At 39.9% G+C, this 18,378-nt stretch overlaps 1 protein-coding gene across 1 annotated transcript in view; it reads left to right on the top strand.

Annotated features, from left to right (window-relative positions):
- LOC127130732 (uncharacterized) overlaps nt 1–15,766 on the top strand; it is a 41,914-nt gene extending 26,148 nt beyond the window's left edge. Inside the window, exon 5 of the mRNA XM_051059700.1 lies at nt 15,426–15,766. Coding sequence (XP_050915657.1) covers nt 15,426–15,766 — 341 coding nt within the window. The remainder of the gene's footprint in view (nt 1–15,425) is intronic.
- Nucleotides 15,767–18,378: the final 2,612 nt, after the last annotated feature.

Genomic DNA, 18,378 nt, shown 5'->3' with positions numbered 1-18,378 from the left:
ACTTAGCATTTTCATTGTAACTGGGCGGCCTCTGATCAGGTCTCAAAGGCGCCAGCGTCCTCAGTTGCACCAGCCCGAGATCCAGAAGCTTCTTCAACAGAAACGAATAAGTCACCGGAGGCCTGTCGAATTGTCTATCATTTGCTCTGCCCCTGACCTGGTATCCAGCCCTCTGGGGCCTCTGTTGGAACGGTTGTCTTTGTTGCTGTTGTTGTTGTTGTTGCGGTTGTGCTGACTGAGACTCAGCAGGAATTGTTACTGCAGCATTGTGCTGGAAGTAACGGTCCCTACTGGGTCCGCGCTGTGTATAAACTGCACTGGTGTCTCCTTCCTTCTTTCTCTGACCGTTATTACCGAACGGTTTCTTCGTTCCTGAAGAAGACGCAGATGCACCACCCTGGATTTTACCCAGCTTCAACCAACTTTCGATTCTTTCTCCTGCCACCACAATGTCAGAGAAATTGGTGACAGGGCAACCCACCATTCTTTCTGCAAACGGCCCCTGCAGGGTCCCCATGAACAAATCGGACATCTCTCTGTCTACCAGAGGAGGTTGCACCCTTGCAGCCAGTTCTCTCCATCGCTGAGCATACTCCTTGAATCCTTCGTTATGCTTTTGAGACATACCCTGCAGCTGGGTACGACTCGGAGCCATATCTGCATTAAACTGGTACTGCTTGAAGAACGCATCCCCAAGATCTTGCCAGCTTTTGATATCAGAAGATCTCAACTTGGTGTACCATTCCAGGGAGCCCCCAGACAGGCTGTCCTGGAAAAAGTACATCCATAGTTTTTGATCTGCGGTGTATGCCGAGATTTTGCGGACGAATGCCTGGAGATGGGTTTCCGGGCAAGAACTGCCATTGTATTTGTCGAATGCGGGCGCCTTGAATTTCTGAGGGATTACAATCCCCTCCACCAGCCCCATGTTGGACATATTTACCACCCCAGGCGTGGCATAGCTCTCCAGCACTTTGATTTTCTCAGCCAGCAGCTGGATTTCCTTATTCTGAGGAGGAATGTCGTAAGGCACAAAAGGCTCATTTCGCATAGAGAACTGGTCAGCCTCTCTATCTTCCTCCTGATCTTCGTCAAAACCATAAAACGGAGGCACAAAGTTGTCTTTCATATTCTGACTAGGCCCAGGTTGACCAGCAGCACCAGCATTATTCACCAGACCAACTGTTGTCCTCTTTCCACCATCACGAGATCCCTGCCCCTGGTTGGAGACTCCATCCAGGTTGACCCCACTGTTCTGAGCAGAAACCCGCTCGAGTTTCTCAACCTTATCTGCGAGAGCCTTCTGACCAATGGCAAAACCTTGCATTATATTGATCAGTTCGGTCATTTTCTCCTTCAATTCCAGCATATCAGCACTGGGAAGCTCCATGAGTCTGGGAGTGTTTCTTCTTGTGTAATATCTGTGAGGGCGTGTTGAGTGCAAAGGTACTGTCCTTCGAGCGCGAGCAATGATTCCTGTCACAAGCAAGCACGTTAATAACAAACACCTGCAAAATAAAGCACAGTCATTATGATTAATGCATGTATGCAGTGTCTATCCATATGAAGGACACTTTGTCTCTCGACCCTGGCATCATCGAGACAAATAATAAGCCGGCATTAACATTCTGATATTCAGCGTTTGATTTTATCGTGCAGATCGGAGATATGTGATTTAGCATGATTCCCCCCAACCATGTGTGTGCTTGTGTAAGTGCATACGGTAAAGCAAATAAAGCTTGTCAACCAATCACTGAATAGAAACCATCATTACATAACCAAAAAGTGCACAAACAGTGCCATAGTCATACATCAACCCGATAAAATCAAATACAATCCTCCAGAATAGGAAAGAAATACAGACAAGTGAATTCCGTCAACAAGCCTGACGGTAATCCAACACAAATGAAAGATCTAACTGGATGAGAGTCCCACAGATGGCCCTATCTCATCTTCCATCCTCGCGAACTCTGCGGCGAACCTGAGCTCGGTATTCTCCTGCTGTAGTCTTCCAACTTCCTTCTGATGAATCTTCATCTGCCTGAAGTAGTGGTCTCTCTCAGCCATATAGTGATCTCTCTCTGCAATGATCTTTAGCTTCTCTGACTCCTTGACCTGCAGCTTCGCCTCCCACTCAGCAATGAGACCTCTGACTCTGTCATCTCTCTGATCCCGGACAATGATCTGCCTCCTCTTCTCATCTTCTATCACCTTTGATGCTCTGAACAGCTTCTCCTTAGTGATATCATGCTCCTTTGCTGAAGATGCCAAAGCCTGACTAACCTTCCCATAGTAGGCTGTATCCATCTCAAATCGCTTGGTCTCCAAAGCATGCCGCTTATCCTGATCTTCCATCTTTGCTTTGAGCTCCTGATTAGCTCTCTGAACCCGAGCGACACTCATCTCCAATTCCGTCTTCTCTGCAAGTAGCTGATCTCGTTCCCGCTTCACCTCTAAGAACTCATCCATGCTGACAGAAGAACTTGGACCCTCAATCCTAGGACACACTGAGTCACCTCCAGGGAACAGTAGAAATGTAGACTCAATCCTCTTCCGCAACCAATCCTCAAATAGTGGAAAATACCGGCAGTTGACTTTGCCATAAGGAACCTTACCCCTCCTCTGGATATCTCGCCATTCGTCCAATACCTGCCTCAACTTGGTCTGGTTACCATCAATCGGGAAATAGAAGGACTCCTGAATCTCTCGCCCGAGAGGAGGACCCTCTATAGCAAACCCCATCTGTCTCCGGAGAAGCATCGGGTTGTAATTAATGCAACCCTGAACTCCCACCAAAGGCACATTAGGTAAACTCCCACAACTGCATATGAAGTCCTGACCAGCTAAACCATTATGAGTCCAAGCAATGTCATCAGCCCGCAGACCCATCAATCGGAAGGACCACTTGACACTAGGGTCAATCTGAACAAAAGCACCTCGGGAAGGCAAATACCCCATGAACCATCTAAAGAGCAACTGAGAGCAGCATCTGACCAGACCCCCACGCCTCTTCTCATTCCTGTTATGCACTGAATAGTACACATCTCCAATCAGGGTAGGAATAGGGTTTCTCTGTATAAACAATCTGATAGCATTATGGTCCACAAAATTCTTCTGGTTAGGAAACAACACAATCCCATAAATGCTCACAGCAATCAGAGCACAGACCGTCTTCCAGTTACCCACAGCAGCATGTTCCTTGGCATTGGCCTCCAAGAAACTCAAATGAAACCCGGGTAGCTTTCCTTTTTCCTTCAAACCTTCCTTGACCATTTCCGGACTCAAATAAAGAGCACGTGAAATTCCAAGGACATCTGGCTCTGCTCTGGTGACATGAAAAGGAATCTGATCACGGATCTGAATACCCAGGATGCTGACATAATCCTCCATCAGAGGTCCCAACAGATAGTCTGGAAAAACGAAACACCTCAACCCAGGGTCATAGAACTGAAGAAGAGTGTGGATGGCGCTCCTGTCGCAGTCAGTGAGTCTGAAAACCATCTTCAGAATACCGCCGTATGACTCTCTAAACATTCCCACATGGTCAGGAGTAATCAATGCTATCATATCCTTGAGCACACCAATCTCTGGATCAAAGAAACTGTAAGCAATGTTGTTCTTCAAACCGGTCCTCATATTGGAGCAGAAAATCTCTCAACCAGAATCTCGATCAAAAGTGTCCCTGCATATGGGTAAACATGGGTTAGATGCAATTAATGCAAAATGTAATGATGCTGATGAATGAATGCAATGCGTTGCCATCCTCCAAGCCATCTGATCATTTGCACTGAATCTGGGCTCTGAACTGATCATAACCATCTGAGGAATGTACAATCCCAATTCTGACCCACGGGTTCCGAAATAAACGGAAGACAGATACATCATCATCACCATCATCACCAAACCATATCCGAGTAGACACATCACCCTTATCTGAATCGGCCCGGGGAACCCGAAATAAACGGATCCCCACTGATAAAATATCTCGGCCCGGGGAATCCGAAATAAACGGATCCTACTGATAAGTCACGGACAGCACTCCGGCGTCACGGCAATAAATGACCATAAATCCGACTTATAATTATGTCTCTGAATCACATATCAAAAAGTCACCATCTGAAGGCTATCTGAACAAACATCTGACAGAACAACCCTCCCCTCACAGGTAAGTTCTAATCAAGTCCTCCTAAGGCGGATAATGGTCTCGACAATCGGGCGGAGATACTCAATGGGTTTGCCCTTTTGGGTGTGCCATTGTAGCTCCCTTAAAATCGTCTAAACCAAAGATCCGGGAATGATCGGTCACCAGAGTCAACAACTCAAATGGAGTGACTCAAACAAAGTGGAATATCCACAGAGATGAGCACTATCAAGTGAGCCTCGTCCGGCTTGTGGCACATCACGCCGCCAGGCACATGTTGACTTAACATGAAAGAGGCAACGTGAGACCACACTAGTCCTAGGTGTATACTCGGGCCTGGGTTTTAGCCCCACTCAGAACACCCACCCCAAATAACAGAACCACCTGCAGAGGAAGATGGCAACATGATAGTATGATGCATGCAGGTATTTAATGCAAATATATAAACAAGGGTTAGAATAATAAATGCAATAAATAAACAACACACAATAAGCAACCCAAACCAATCCTAAAATGCTAGGAAGGACTCGCTTAGGGACGATGGACCAGCATAGGTCTACATCAGCAGGGTCCCCAGCAGAGTCGCCAGCTGTCGCATCCTGCGAAAAATCAACCGGCGAGCCTAAAAATAAAACACACAGAGCCGCCACTAAACGTTATTTATCCCAAGATAGGGAAAGGAAACGCTCAGAGAAACCTGGAAAGACATGGTCTCGCGACCAAGAGAATGGGTTCGGGAGTCGGTTACGCAAGGGGAAGGTATTAGCACCCCTCACGTCCGTCGTACTCGACGGGATCCACGTCCTAGAATAAAGAAAAGGTTGCTAAACATCACACACACACACACACGGGGAACGCAGGTGGGGTTAGGAGGAACGGGCTCGATAAGGCGTCGCACCTTATGCCTACATATCTTATCTGGAACAAGAATCAGAGCCTCTGTAGTTCGGCTTACGCACGCCAAACAACACAAAACAATCATACAAACACACAAGGGTGGCAAACATGGAGCCCGACAACCACTGGATGGAATTACGTCGGCATCCGAACCAAAACATACTCAAAAGGGCAAACATGGAGCCCGACTGCCAATCACTGGGCTTACGTCGGCATCCGAACCCAAACATACAGTTAGATAACAAGTAAACGCACGCAAAAAGAAAAAGGTTGCCCGGAGTGGTCTCGCACGACCACCTGCCTACATACCTCGTCTGGCACGAGGATCAGGGCGATGTAGTTCCCCTGAAAGGGACTAAATTGCTAACCAGAAACCGGGGAAAGATACACAACTAGGGAGCTGAGACTCGAGCCTAATGTTGTCATGCATCGTTAACCCTAAGTTCGGTTTTCTATCCTACTTGCATAAGCAAACTAACCTAACCAGGAAAGAAGCTAGCACACAAGCATACAATCATATATCATCAAATGAGAACAGGTATCTCAAACAAGCATGTCAATCAGATATCCACATAACACGCACTATAGCCAAACAAGGGGCTCAATCAATCAGGTTTGACTGCCTAAGCAAGTCGTCTGTACCGGCTGTGTTTGCTCTTAACCTTGCCATTACGAGGCTAAGGTGAAGCAGATGATGGGATGAAGTGAGGATCAGACCTCACAGCTCTTATCCCTAACCAGGGAGAGCTGACAAATGAGCATGGGTCCAGAATAGGGGAACCCTTCTATACTCGATGACTCTGACACAACAGATCTTGGGCTTTTGATCTCAATGCTACAACCATGTAATGGGAGCAAGGAGAAGACTCACTGAATAGTGGGGGACAGGTTGCTTGTCCCTACCTTCCACCAATTGCCTTGCTTGAAGGACTTTTCCTGCTTGGGCTTAAAAATAAACATACACAAGCATTGCCTCTTAAGGAGGACTTCAGACAATTTGCCCGGCCCGGTAACAGCCGGGTCTCCAGACTACATGAAGTAAGAAGGTTATACCTCTATGCAAGTTGCTTAAGCAAAGCAAAGCAAAGCAATAGTTCACAAGGAACTGAGCAACTAAAGTACCTGGAAACAATCAACCTCAGTCAGTACTCAATCAGACAAACTGTAAAGCAAACAGTTAAACAGCTTAAACAATACAACACAAAACAAGCCCAAGGCTTAAGCCCAAGCTCCAACACCTACAAAACAATGTTATGTTAGTGTACAAACATCCACAACATCAATTAAAATCAACTTGTATCATTCTCCATGTACATTGCTTTTTTGATCCTGAAAAATCAAGCAAATATTAGCAACTAGACCACTAGGCCAAGCCTAGGGTCCAAAAGCAAGAAAAAACTTAAAACAGCAAGGTATCCACCATCCAACATCAAATTATCATCAAACACAAGCAAACATCATTGGTCTCATGTTTATATCATCCATCATGTTCAATTCATACACAAAACAATCCATATGAGGTCAAATGAACCACCAAGCATACAAACAGAAGTATTGCATTCAAATCCCTATCAAAATAAATCCAAAAATTCTCAAATTAAATACACCTAAACAGGGGTCAATCAAGGTCTACCATGTCAAATTTGAGCTCAATTGGGCAAATGAAACCATGTCAATGAAAATCAACAAAACAGACACAATTTCATGCTTCAATTCACACCATCAATGCATACATCCAATTCAAAAATTCATATCTCATTGAAAACAAAAAAGAAATGGATGAGACCAAAACAGGGAGGTCACACAACGTGTCTAGTTCATGCATATCAAATTTCATGGCCATACAATACAATATGAGGATTTCCCAATCAATCTACCAACATGCATCACATGAGCTTGCAATTTCAACAACCAGAAATGAAAAATCAAGATCAAATTGAAAATGCAGTGAAAAATTCTACAAGAATTCATACAACATCCTAACATATCAACAATTCACCATGCTAAATTTCATTCAATTCTAACATGCATAGGATATCCAATTAAATTCAACAAGTTGACATCAAGAGGTGTGACACAAATTGTCACACCTAAGTTCCAAAATTCATATCTCAATGATCAGGTATCAAAAACTCATGAAATTTACATATAAATGAACATCATCCAGTCAACAATCATCACAAAAATTGTCAAGAATTTATTTTACATTATGAGCATTTCACATTGGATTTGGCAAAACATGTACAAAATGACACATACAATCAAACCTTAGGCATTTTAATTTTCTACACATGCAAAAAAAATCCACAAAAATCATGATAAAATTCTACACATTTCCAGAAGAACAATGCAAAAAATCTCACCAAAATTGGATAAAAAACGAGTGAGTTATGAATTTCTAAAGATCAGGCATCAAAATGAAATGAAATTGTGAAAAAAAAATGAAATAAATGGTGCCAGTGGCAAACTTGTAAATACAGCGAAACATTTGAATCTGGCGCCTATATAAAACCGCGCGGTTTCGCTAAGCGAACCGGAAGCTTCGCTAGGCGAACACTCATCTTCTTCAAGCTTCGCTAGGCGAATGGATCACTCGCTAGGCGAATACGCGATTTCCTCGCGAAAAAAGACGACGGAACAGTGAACACAACACACACTTACGAACAAATTTTCACATAATCATGCAAGCAATATACCGATCGAAACGTCTCGTCCTGTAGAACATCGAAACAACAAGCATTCATCCTAAATCTACTCATGCTAACCGGATCGAGCAAAAGAAAGTTTATCATCAAAAGTTCAGATCTACATATCTCATTCAATTCTTAACGAAAACGCATGATTCAAGTTGCAGTGTGTTCTACGTTGCAAGATCTACCTAAACCACATGTCAATTTCAAGAATCGAAAGGTTTGAATTCTGACCTTATGAAGCAACAGTTGCGAAATCGAGCTCCTCAAGGCTCCAATGGTGAAAACAGATGGAGTTTGTTGATTAGGAAGGTGAATGGAGAAGCTAGCTTAGCTCGAAACAGCTCCAAGTGCAAGAATCATGAAGATGCCATTGTTGTGCAAGCCTTTGGACAGTTGGAATTCTTGAAGATTTGGCCACGAATTCTGCAAAACAGTTCACCACAACCACATGTAGAACCTGAATCAATCAAAAACGAAGCAAATTGATGAAGATTTTGTGAAGAAATGTGAAAAAAAAAGTGATGAAGTTTTGAGAGAATTTGAGAGGTTTTGGAGGGAAATTCAGTTTGGATCTTGAAGAATGAAATGTGGTTAACAAATTCTGTTATGATTAACAATATATACCATCTCCTTAATCCACTTCTTAATCCATAATTACCAAAATCATGTGGTTAGTGCTAATGAGCTTTTTAAGTGCAAGGGCAAAATGGTCCTCTCCAAATAATGCAATGTGACAGCAAATGACAGCTCAAACAAGTTCTATTTGGCACATGGAGTGTATTAGAATTGGCCTTGCATTCAAAAACCATGAATTTGCAAAATGTCCATTTTTAGCACTTCATTTTCCAAGCCCAAATCCAATTTACATTCCTTAGCCATGAAATGAATATTCAAACACCCTTAAAATGCCATTCCTGAGGTGTTGGAAAAAGTCCCATTCAAAAATTCCAATTATTTTGAAAGTTGGACAATTTTGCCCCTGGTCCAATTCAGCTGTCCAGTTGAAAAGTGACTTTTTGCCTTGGCCATTTTTGGACAAATCCAATGATGCACCCTTGAAGTACATGTCAAATGGAGTTTGTGCATATAAAGAACTTGCAATTTGGACAATCCATGTGGAAGTTATGACCTCCTGATTACGGGTCATTTTTGAAATTCACTGAGCCCCAATTTCCAAACCATACATTGGATTTTCAAGTTCTTGGACTTTTTGGAAAGGTGAGAACAAGATCTACAACTTTCATGTTGAACAAATTTTCATTTGAAGCTTCCTTGGACACGTGGCTTTGAGGTCCAAAACTTTCCATTTTTGGAAACTTCAGTTAAAGGTCACTTTCTATTTTTGGCAGTTTTTGTCCTGACTTGATTTCCTTCATTTTTAAGCTTTGAGATGTCATTCAACACTTGTTCCAACATGATTGAAGTGTCTTCAACTCATTTTCACCTCCAAATCCATCAGATCATGTACAGTTGACCACGGTTGACTTTTCATCTGACAGATGAATTTGGCAATGCATAGATCACATTAAGCCCCAATCTCCAACTGAAATGGCTCAAGGGTGAAACCCTAGCCTCAATAAGCACAATATAATCACAAAATGAACCCCACAACCATCAGAAACCTCATCTCCTGACTAAGCCCTGACTGGCCCAATGCAACTGATTAGGGTTGACCAGTGGTCAAAACCCTAATCTCAAGGAATCTTCTTCAATCTTCTGATGACATCCAACCATGATGATGATGATGTATCAATTCAATCAAGATGAAGATCAATATCCATTGAGAATCATAAAACCCTAATTTACAGCCCAATCCTCAGATGATCCATGACCAGTCAATAAACCCTAGGCTTGCACTTTACTTCCTCAACTTCTGATCAAGACTTGGGAAGATGGCTTGTACTATGTAACCACATGCTATGCAATACGAGATGCCTAATGCCCTAAAATGATATGCAAATATGTTAATGTTAGTCCCAAGAGAGGAGGGCAAATTTTGAGGTGTTACACTGAGAACTTAAAAAGGCAGTGCTCATTCGGACAATAAATTTTATACCTCAATGCGTTAGTTCTGTCAACTCTGAAATCAGCTGATAGTTGCATGTGTAATTTCTTAAATGGCTTTTACACATTCCTCTTTTGTGCGAAATGTGTCTCCTTGTTTCAAAGATCCTTGCATTTGCACATAAGAATTATACCATATATCTGATGAAGGTTCATCAGACCCCAAATTCAACCTTGTCATGTCATCTGGAACATTCACCTCAGCTTGTTCGTCATCAGTCTCACAAAACACTTGTGACTGATCAATAAACTGAGACACTTGTTGTTGATGTGGTAATATATACAACTCTATATCGTTGTAACTAGATTGTTCATGCCTGACAAACATATGCTGAACATCGTCATTATCTCGAATCTTCTTCTGATAAAACTTCACCTGGTTTTCTGCAAACCAAACCGGATTTTTATAGATGGTTTGGCCCAAATTACTGCACTGTAATTTCTTTTCTATTCTTTGTTTTAGATGTGAAAAATTGGATCGTCAATTTATTGTAAACCGAGTTACCTCTGTGTTTCGAAAACAAAAATAGAATAACTGATGATCAAATATTTCACCTTCGATATGGGCACTGATCATGTAATGTTGTGTGGAAGACATTTTTTAAAAATCTAACTTTCTTTTCTTTATTGAAATTGAATGTATTACTAAGTTGTTCATCTGCACAGCCTAAATAGTGTAAACATTGAACGCATTGATTTCACATTCCATTGACTTACACCTAGGCGCCAAGAGGAATGATGCCTCTTCCTTGCATGTGACTAATCACATGCAGGCGCCAAGAGGAAGGGAGCCTCTTCCTTTCATGTGATTCTTCACATGCATGCGCCTAAGACAAAGGCTACTCTACCTAAGCTAGTCTAGTTGTCATTGCATGCAACCAATCCCATGCTTCGTAGGTTGCAAACCTACTATCTCATTCATCTATAAATAGCCTTTCATATCACAATATCAAACCATCTCCAACACTACTCATATATAATCTTTCTTTGTCACATTATTTCTCTATCACACTCAAGCTCTGCAACATCAAATTATGTCTTTGTTAATTATGGGTGATGAACACAGAGGAACACTCGAGAATATCTCGTCATTTGTATGTTATCACTCTCTTTTTACTTATTCTGATTTTAAGTCGTATATCTTTGTTATCTATGTTTGTATTATGTATTTCTTCTTCTTATTCCATTTCTTACTTATTTGTTATTAGGATCCGAAGCGTTTTAGATGTCGTGTACATGAATATGTACCCCAGACTCCTTTAATAGAACCATATATTAGAGGATATGGATTTGGAAATCTCCTCAACATTATTCCGTACTCGGTGGACTACAAGTTCATTCTTGCTTTGTTGGAGCGGTGGAGACCCGAGACCCACACATTTCACCTTCCGATTGGAGAGTGTACCGTCACACTTGAGGACGTGTACATGTTGTTGGGTCTCCGTATAGATGGAAAGGCCGTGAATGGTAGAGTTAACCAAGACAACTCTATCTGCAATGAATTATTGGGTGCCCCTTTGTTAGACGATGAAACTGAGGGAGAGTCATCCGGTCAAGCAAGGGGGCAAGGTATAAATTTAAAATACCTTAAACTATATTATGCCAGTATAGTATTGTCCGAAGATTCAACCGAGTACGAGAAAATAATTAAAGCTTGGTGTTATATTATGATTTTATTTGATAATTTTTTGTTTCTAGAAAATACAGGTAATTCAGTAAATATTATGTATTTATCTTTGTTACGCAACATTAATAAGGTAAGCACATATAGTTGGGGTTCAGCTGTGTTGGTTCATCTATATAGTGCAATGTGCAAAACTGTAAAAAAAAATACCTGTACTTTTTTTTCATATGCGTATATGCTATAAGCTTGGGGTTGGTCAAGAATGTCGTCACTCGCCCTGATAAACGAGAACCCATTAGTGTTCTCGTTTGCAACTAAGTAAGTCTAACACTTTACCATTTAGTTAATTATATTTTATATTATAATTAACAGTAAATAATAATTTTCACTTTTTTTATCTAAGGTGGTCAGTAAGGGGGATGAACTACAATAGGTGTCCCAAACACGCTATTGTAGTCTATCGCAATCTATTGGACCACATTGGACATGACGATGTAATATTCCTACACAACTATATTTTAATTTAAAAATACTTATCAAATTATTTTTCATCTAATCGTTTCGTATTGTTTTACAGTTTATCTGGAGGCCATATTTGGGTCTTGATCATGATGTGAACCATGACGATGTTGCAGTTTGGACAGCGAAGATACCGATTATCCGATTCACTACGGTGGAAATGCACCAGAGTGATTGGGTCAAACTGCAGTTCGGCATGCTACAACAAATTCCAGAACCTCCCACGTGTTTGAGGAATTAGCATCAAAAAAGGGTTGATGCACAATGGGATTATTCTGACTGGAGAGACTTTGCAAAAGAGATGTGTCGTCAATGGAGGAATCGGTGATAAGACATCTTAAATGAACCAGTCATCCATGGTGCAAGACCGACTCAACAATATATGACATGGTTTAGGTCGGTAACAACTCAACAATTTGTATTTAAGCCTTAGTATTTGATGGATCCACGCCAACTTGCTTCGTCATCGTACACCCCATAATAATTCCCCACCCAATACCAATGTCAACCCACCCAAACTCAACAACCAACCTCACAACATCAACCTACCACATACACACAACAACCAAACACTCAACCTCGCAACCCGTTCATGCCATCCACCCAACAACCAACCATCCAACGTCGCAATCCATTCATACCACCCACCCAAACACAAAACCAAGAATCAAACCCCGCAACCACAACCGTTTATAGCCAAGATGATTCATATGGGTCACTTCATCGTAGCCCCCCACCAATGACCACCCAAACATCTCATCACCATAACACTCAACCACTGTTTAACTATAGTACGTCCTAGGAACCATTGTTTCGTTTCCAAAACGATTCAATGGCCCAATTTTGGCAACTATACCGTCCCCGGTCCACCCAACCCCAACGACCTAACTACAATGACATGGGCACCGAACTCCATTACGGAAGCGCCGTTGGCTAGAGCCCCTCCGGATATTGGGAACAAATGATGACACATCTGTCAAATACTACTGGAACTTCCGTCGGACCTTCCCACCAGCCATCGTTTGATCAGGTCAACACGCAAAGACCTCAAACACCTCAAGAAAATCGTGGGAGACCTCGGAGACAAACTAACACACCTAAATGTGGAACATGGGGACGTTATGATCGGGTCGGTCATTAATTTATTGTCAGTCCAATGTAACCAATTATTACCACATGAATAAAAAAATTGTTACATTATTCTTTTTTATTTAATAAATAAACAAAATTAAAAATTAAAATAAATAAATAAAAATAATAATACAAGGGGTGTAGGCGCCAGAGGCATTGGCGCCCACACCACAAACAACACTAAGGCGTCAGGGGCATTGGCGCCTCCTCATGAGGGTCAATGCATGCGCCAATAGCATTGGCGCCTCCTCATGAGGAGCCCAATGCATGCGTCAATGTTATTGGTGTCTCCTCTTCATGCTTAGGGAATGCGACAATTCATCTGGCACATCCTCTTTTAAAAATGGTTATTTTGATTTTTTTTGAATTATTTATTATTTTAAAAAAATTAAAATAATAGTTATTTTAAAAAAAAAAATGCATGAAGCAGCTAACTAACAGCAACATTAAAAACACTACGTATTTAACTCCAATCATCTTTACTATCACAATTACTCACACGATTTCTTGTATTAACCATTGTAGCATTCGACAACCATTTATATACAAACTTAACTCTCTCTACCTTTGCATTTTCATTTTCCTATTTTACTTTATTATTAATTATATTTCCGTTTTCATTTTCAACTCTTTTTTCTTCTTCTTTACTTGTTTCTCATATTCACACTACAAAATTGAATTTAGAGAATCTTTTTTCTTTATTTGCACTTTCACCACGTGCTTGCTAATTCTTCCAAATACTAACAAACTTACAAATAATTGCAATCAATTTTCTTAAATAGATAAATGTCAACTTCTATAATTTATTTTGTTCAAAGATTCGACTTGCAATATTTCAAATTTGTTTAGTCAATAAAATTGATGTGAAAATGTTTTTTCATAGGAGATATTCATAAATCTAACAGTAATTTTTTTTTTTGAGTTTATGTAAGGATTCAATTAATAAATTAATCTAAGTTGCTGAGTTTTGTAAGGATTCAACTAATAAATTAATCTAAGTTGTTGTTGGTTGAGAATTTGTTTTATTCAAGTTTTTTGATCTTTGGTAATCGGGCAAGAGTATCTTAATAAATTTCCTTCTTAAAAAAATTATTAATTATAATTAATTTAAAATTTGTTAATTAGTTTTAGTATTTACGTTCTCATTTTGGACCTTTTTTGTTTTACTTATTCCACATATGCACGTTACAAAATTTAATGTGGAGAATCTTTTTCCTTATCTGTACTTTCACCATGTTGATGGTAATTGTTTTAGACTTTAATAGAATGTTTTATAGAAGCTTAGCGTGTGGTGGACTTAAGTGTGTGTCGAAATAGCATGCATCGAACAGAGTCTGTATTAATTGTATTTGACAGAAAGTCAAATACAGCTGCCGAAGCATGCAGTCGAATCATGTAGTTGTCGAAAGATTCAACATAGTCAAAATAGATTAACTTAGTTTAGTTTTAATTGAATTAGTTATTTTGTGATTACTTTGAGTGCAAGTAATCTCATCTATAAATAGAGAGGAAATCTATTTCACATGTAATCAGTTTTGTATTAGTATTGTGTAGTTTTTGAAATCACAATTGTGATTAACACACTTTGTAGCAGACACCTTGAGTGCAACTTGCACAGTAATACATTTTTCTTCTTCTTCTTCTTCCTCCTGAATTTCTTTTTTCTCTCACTTTCAATTGTCTTATTTTCTTCTTTTAATTTTGTGTGTAATGTAGAATCATCTTGCAACCAATTAGTGGTTATTTTACTTGAGTAAATGGTGAAAAACAAGAGGCGTGATCAATCAGAAAGATTGATTCAGTTAACTTCAAGATTGATGTTTTCCCAACATCTGATATCTAGAGCATTGGTTGTGTGATCTTTGGGACACACATTGAATCACGATGAAGCATCCGACTGGGCATTTTCGAGCGAATCTTCCAATCTTAAATAGTAAGAACTATGAAAATTGGTGTAAGCAAATGAAGGTTATTTTCTGTTATCAAAATCTTTGGGATCTTGTGAAGAACGGAGTAACACCAATTGGAGAGAATGTTATGGGAGAACAGAAGGTTGCACATAAAGATTTGAAGATGAAGGATTATAATGGTCTATTTTTAATCCATCAATGCATTTATCTTGACAGATTTGAGACAGTTCGTGATGTAGATTCAACAAAGGAAACATGGGACATCCTGAAAAAAATCATTTGGAGACGCTGAGAAAGCGAAGGAGACGGGGTTAGAAACTCACAAAAGAATGTATGAATTGCTTCAGATGGAAGACAATGAAAGAGTGACTATTTGTTTACCAGAGTAACAAAATTGGTGAATTAAATCAAGACGTGTGGAGAAGTGTTTACATCAAAATTTGTAGTGTCAAAGATTTTGAGGCCATTGGCTCCAAAGCTTGATCATGTGGTAGTAACCATAGAAGAATCGAAGGATTTTTCAAGTATGACAAAAGAAAAGTTTCAAGGGACACTTGAATCTCACGAACAAATAATGACTGAAAGAATTGCAAGCAAGTCGATAATTGATGTGGCTTTGCAGGCTCAGACAACTAAAGAAAAGAAAGACGGAGGAAGATGGAACTGTAACAAGGAAAGGGGAAGCTTCAACTATTTGACTGGAAGAGGAAACCATCAAGAAGGTATTTCATTCAATCAAAGACAATCTTCTAACCAAGGCAATCACATAGGTGATGGTGCAGGTTGAGGAAGAGGCGCTGGAAGAAAACCTGATAAAAGTCATATTCAATGCTACAATTGTCAAAAGTATGGCCATTATACAAGTCAATATCGAAGAGGTAATAAAGATCAAGAAACTGATGTAAAGCTTGTAGAAGAAGAAGTAATGATAATGGTCACAACAAAAGAAGAAGAAATATTCAAAGATCAATGGTATCTCGACTCAGGTTGTTTATCGCACATGAGTGGAAGAAATGTTTGGTTTATCAACATCAGTCTCTCATCGAAGAATAAGGTAAAATTTGCAAACGAAAATACCATATTTGCTGAAGGTATTTGTGATATTCTGGTCAGGAGAAAGGATGGTAAAGGATCAATAATTTCCAATGTGTTATACATACCTGGCATGAAGAGTAATCTGCTAAGTAGAGGTCAGTTGATTGAGAGGAATTACATAGTATTGATAGAAAATAGAATGATGAGACTGATCGACTCGAGAAACATGTTAATCTTGAAGGATCATATGTCTCATAATACAACCTTCAGGATTGAACTTGATGTGTTGGAACATAAGTGTTTGGTGACTGCAGCTAGCAGAGATGAATGGTTATGGAATTACAGACTTGGTCACTTAAATTTGAATAACATTAGTAATATGAAGAGGAAGAACATGGTTTTAGGCCTACCATAAGTCCATATTCCATAAGAAGTATGTGAAGAATGTGTTCAATTAAAGCAACACAAAAATTGCTTTAGCAAGGATGCAAGTAGAAATCCACTCTCAAGATAATCTAATCAGACATGTGTGGTACTCTCCAGGTAGATTCGCTTGGAGGGAACAAGTACTTTATTACATATATTGATGATTACAACAAAATCTATGGACCTACTTAATCAAGAAGAAAGGTGATGTGATCGATGTTTTCACCAAGTTCAAAGCAATGGTTGAAAGACAGAGTAGTCACAAAATTAAGGTTCTGAGGATAGATGGAGGTGAAGAGTGTGTATCGAAAGATTTCGATACATTATGTACAAGAGAAGGAATTTTGCATGAGGTGGTGTCACCATACACTCTTCAGCAAAATGGTACTGCTGAAAGAAAGAACATAACCATTATGAATATGGTAAGAAGTATGTTAAAAGGCAAGCATCTCCCAAATGAGCTATGGGGTGAGGTTGTGTTGACTGCAACATACATATTGAACAAATGTCCAACAAAGAGGCTTGAAGGTATCATACCATAAGAATGTTGGTTTGGTGTCAAACCTAGTTTAAGCCACTTAAAGGTGTTTAGATCCATAACACATAGGCATGTACCATATCAACTAAGAAGAAAGTTGGATGATAAATTCAGTCATGATTAGCATGGATGTGATCGTATATGAGCTTAAGGAGTGGGATTGGACTAAGAACATCAAGAATGATTCAGTGAGAATCCCGTGTAATGAACCAGCTAGTGAAACTGTTAGAGAAGTTCGACCAGAAGTTGTCGAAAGGTCAAGCTAGCACAAGCAAACCCTAGAGAATCAGAAACATGCTTGCAAGATTGCAGGAATGTGTAATCACATCAGATGATGTGATCGATGGTGAAGGTGAGTTAGTACATTATGCCTTCTATGCATATACTAGGCCAGTCGATGCAGCTAAAACATTGAAAGACTCAAGTTGGATGAAAGCTATGGTGGGTGAGATAAGATCCACATAAGACAATGATATCTAGTCACTAGTCGAATCTCCAAAAGGGAAAAAGGCAATTTATGTGAAGTGCGTGTACAAAGTCAAGCTTAATCCAAAAGGTGAAGTAATTCGACACAAGGCAAGACTAGTAGCAAAGGGGTTTCTTTATAAAGAAGGAATTGACTATAATGAAGTATTTGCATCAGTATATAGAATCAAAACAATCAGGTTGTTTGTTGATTTAGCCAATATACATAATTGGTCGATATGTCAGATGGGTGTGCAATGTGCATTCCTGAATGGCCCTCTAGACGAAGAGATGTATGTAAGACAACCAGTTGGTTTGCGAAACAGGACCAAGAAAGGAAAGTATATAGGTTGCATAAAGCCCTGTATGGACTGAAACAAGCTCTAAGAGTTAGGAATAAGAAAATAGATAGCTTTCTAAGAAATAAAGAGTTTGAGCAGTGCACGATAGAGTATGGTATGTATGTCAGGAGAAGCAGGAGTGAGATGATTATATTATGGCTCTATGTCGATGACCCGTTAATAACAGGCAGTTGCAAGAAGGAGATCGAAGACTTCAAATATGACATAAGTAAGAAGTTTGAAATTCCAGACTTGGAAAATCTCTCATACTTTCTTGGTATCAAATTCTACAAGAGTATTATAGGTTTGATGATGCACCAAAGAAGATATGTAGGTGAAATACTCAAGAGATTTGAGATGCAAGATTGCAACTCAACTTCGACTCTAGTTGAGCCCAGATTGCAACTGACGAAAGATTTGACTGAAGATGATGTCGACCCAACACATTACAGAAGACTCATTGGATCACTTAGACACATCTGTCACACAAAGCCAGATTTAGTCTATTGTGTAGGCATGGTCATCAGATTCATGCAGAAGTCAAAGGTATTCCATCTTGCAGCCACCAAGAGGATACTGAGGTATCTCAAAGGA

This window comes from Lathyrus oleraceus, chromosome 3, assembly GCF_024323335.1.
Source record: "Lathyrus oleraceus cultivar Zhongwan6 chromosome 3, CAAS_Psat_ZW6_1.0, whole genome shotgun sequence".
NCBI classification, from domain to species: Eukaryota; Viridiplantae; Streptophyta; class Magnoliopsida; order Fabales; family Fabaceae; genus Lathyrus; species Lathyrus oleraceus.
Note: the sequence above shows the minus strand (reverse complement) of the source record. Positions and strands in the feature narration are given on the sequence as shown.